The 3,929-nt window shown below is 30.2% G+C and overlaps 1 protein-coding gene across 1 annotated transcript in view; it reads right to left on the reverse strand.

Moving 5' to 3' along the window:
• LOC108569901 (myogenic-determination protein) overlaps positions 1-3,929 on the reverse strand; it is a 12,703-nt gene that overhangs the window by 1,779 nt on the left and 6,995 nt on the right. The window contains exon 3 of the mRNA XM_017931652.1: positions 2,988-3,066. Coding sequence (XP_017787141.1) covers positions 2,988-3,066 — 79 coding nt within the window. The remainder of the gene's footprint in view (positions 1-2,987; positions 3,067-3,929) is intronic.

Here is a 3,929-nt window from a genome sequence, read left to right on the forward strand (position 1 = left end):
TGACTAAGATCAAAGGAAACATGATTATATCAATACAAAAGTATAGTTGTTTCTTCTGAATAAACTGTAAAAAGTATACATTGAAACTTCTAGCACTTTTCATGCAAACTTTTTACCAAAATATGGATAATCCAATTGGTTAAGATAATAGAAAACATGATTATATCATTTAAGTTTTTAGCACTTGACTAAGATCAAAGAAAACATGATTATATCATTATAAAACTACAGTGATTTCAGTATAATAAATTACAAATTTAAGTTTCTAGAAAAATGCCAAAGCTTAAAATGAAATATGTCAGTTAACATTACTAGTTTACATTTGTCTTAATTACCGTTAAATGAAGAAATTTATTGAATCTTCAGATATATTGAAATGAATGTGAATATGACTTAGTATAAGTTTTCTAAAATTGAGTTTTAAGTTTATGTCTCTGTCATTTTGATCAATTGTGGATTTTAGATAAAAATTAGGAATTTTTGGTAGATGGATTATTTTTATATACATTTGACACGAAACAGAAAATAGCGTTTGGCCGACATCGCGGCATTCTTCTTCAAACATAAATTAAGAAATCTTTCAACACGTCCAACCGCTTTTTATATTTCTTTTTTTTTCATCACCTAAATTTATCAAATTCGATCTAATTAAACACTTATTAAATTTGATTTACGCTCTCAAAAAAAAAAAGATGCATTATTAATTAGATTTAATTAATAAAGCTTTCTCTTCACGCAATGTTCGTTGTCAAGTGTAATTTACTTTAAAAGATATTACAAAATGTTACATTATAGGAAATGGAGAAAGAGATGAGATGAGAGAGATGGTAGTGGCATCTCCGGAGTCATCTTCTGTTTGAAAATAAACCTCGATTTATACGTAGGACTTAATGTGTAGTGTTTCTGTCTGCTTCCATCTCAGTCTCTCCCAAGTTGCATGCCAGAGACGTCGTGGCGTTTTTAAAAATAATTTTATGACCCTCTCAATTCACCGATTTTATAGGTGGCGGATGCTTTTACCAGGCTTAATCTATGTTAAATTAATACTAATTTATGGGTGCGAACGCGTAAACCGTCTGTCTTCTCATCCTTCCCTCCAACGTCCTTTTCTCTTTTAACACACGGATTTACACTTCTTCCACTTCTTCTTGTTGTTATTCTCTACTATTTTTAACGTCCGCCTTCGCTGTAAAAACCAATAAAGCAACTCGGAATTAGACAGGACCGATAAAATTAAGGTCCTGCGTGTAAATTGAACCATCAAAGGAACTTCCACGTTATTACTCAGTCACTTAAAAGCTGCACGCACTTAATGACTTCCAACCACTAAATAAAACTATTTTTAATAAATCTTTGCAAAAATATATAAGAATTTATATACATTTTTACTGACACAAAATCATTAAACTCTGTTATTAGAAGTATATGAGAATTTTACTTTGATTGTTTTTTTTAATAGTCAAATTTTCAATTTATACTAAATAAAAAAAAAGAAAAATGTAAAATTTTACTAGTAAATATGAAAAAAGTTACGTAATTGATTAAGAAATTTGTATACCGATTTTGTTTTGATTAAATTTGTACTAAATACAATTTTTTTTATAAATTTTATTTTGATTGAGTTTGTGTAAAATTTCAAAAAAAAAATTGATTATTGACATCTTTGAAAATTTGTAATTATCTATAGATTTATGCTTTGTGTTATGTAACTTGATCAGGGTTTTCCTTGAGTTCAGCAACTCATAAAAAAAAAATAAGAGACTGAATATTTCATATGATATTTATGATGAAATAATCGTACCAATGAAAGCGATACGGCCAATTGGGAGCAATAAATTAAGAGCTTGTTGGTATTCCCAAGGAGGCGCACTTGAAGAAGGTATCCGTTACCAAAGAGTAGAAGGAAGCCGCAACGCGCAAACTTGAACCCAAAAACGCACAAGATCTATTTCCGATTCTTGTTTTCGAAACCGAAGCCCGAAATTGGTCGAAAGACACGATTCTCGCATTAAGAACAAACATCCTCAAGAAGAAGCATCTGGCTAATATGGGTGTAAAGACGGTTTCTTCCAATAAATTTCGCAGCAAATCCAAAACACAAACATCCACGCCCACAAGAAAAGAAAACACGAGAAATTGAGAATTTCCAAAGCGTTGTGCGAATAAACCGTTTTTCATCTGTGTCGAGGATTATTATTTCGAGGTTTTTCGGCTCGAGGCGACTCGCATTAAGATATTTATTTTCGTTGGAGCTCATTATTCTAATTCTGCATCTAAATCATTTAGTATCGGAACTGGATGCGAAACTAGCGGCAAATTCACACGTCTCCGTCATATATATATATATGTATTATATTTTTTCCTTCCTCTTGTCCTTTTTTTCTTCCTCGAGGAAAACTTATATTTAGACCACACAAAGTCGAACGTGGATTTGACACGATCCACGGGATTACGTTAAATTTATATACAGAGATCTGTCGTGGTGCAGCGCTTCCTCCTGAAAGACATCTGCGAAAGTATTTTTGCAGACGCTTCGTATTAGTTAGCCCTTAGTGAATTTGCCGCCGCCTCATTCTTTCCCATTTAACATCCGAACTACGTCTAGATATTGTTTTATTTCCAGGGCGATGTGATGAGGAAGGATGTCACTAAAAATACACGAAAAGCTTTCTTCTCATGGATATTCGTCTTTCTTGTTATGACTCTGCAGTGATTAGTTCGAGTGTTCGTTTCCTTTCTCTCCTTAGTTTTAGTGTTTTTCTGGAAGTGGATAAAGAGAGAGAGAGAAAAAAATGTGGAATCCAAAAGGAAAATAGCATTTTCACTTTGAGAACTCAAAACATCCGGCCCACCGGTGCGACACTCTCCCATTCAGTTTCGGCACCTTTACACTAGTAGTTTCTTATTTTTTAACTACTCTTTTTTATGTTCTTTCAGTTACAACCGTTTAGTTTCGATTCTTTGTTTTGATTTTCTTCTATACTTACTGTTGGATGAGGTGAGTCTACTTAAAGGTTCACTAAACTGCTGCAGCCTCTCCGACACGAATTGTGATGATTGTCCATTCTGCAAATAAATAAATATCATTAAAAATTAATTGTCATTTTGTTTAATTCCTATTTTTGACATATAAAACGTCATTTTTTTGACATATAAAACCTTATTCATTTGACATATAAAACGTCATTTTTTTGACATATAAATAGTTTATTCATTTGACATAAAAAGGTTATTTTTTTAACATATAAAACGTCATTTTTTGACATATAAAACGTTATTCATTTGACATATAAAACGTCATTTTTTTGACTTATAAAGCGTTATTCATTTGACATATAAAACGTCATTTTTTTGACATATAAAACCTTATCCATTTGACATATAAAACGTAATTCATTTAACATATAAAACCTTATTTTTTTTGACATATAAAACGCTATTCAATTAACATATAAAACGTCATTTTTTTGACATATAAAACGTTATTCATTTGACATAAAAAAGGTTATTTTTTAACATATAAAACGTCATTTTTTGACATATAAAACGTTATTCATTTGACACATAAAACGCTATTAATTTAACATAAAAAACGACATTTTTTTGACATATGAAAAGTTATTCATTTTACATATAAAACGTTATTTTTTTGACATATAAAACGCTATTCAATTAACATATAAAACGTTATTCATTCGACATATAAAACGTCATTTGTTTGACATTTAAAACGTTATTCATTTAACATATAAAACCTTATTTTCTTTTGACATAGAAAACGCTATTCAATTAACATATAAAACGTATTGTTTTTGACATATAAAACGTTATTCAGTTGACATATACAACGTCATTTTTTTGACATATAAAACGTTATTCATTTGACATATAAAACGTCATTTTTTTGACTTATAAAGCGTTATTCATTT

This window comes from Nicrophorus vespilloides, unplaced genomic scaffold (assembly GCF_001412225.1).
Source record: "Nicrophorus vespilloides isolate i.1.1-1 unplaced genomic scaffold, Nicve_v1.0, whole genome shotgun sequence".
NCBI lineage: Eukaryota > Metazoa > Arthropoda > Insecta > Coleoptera > Silphidae > Nicrophorus > Nicrophorus vespilloides.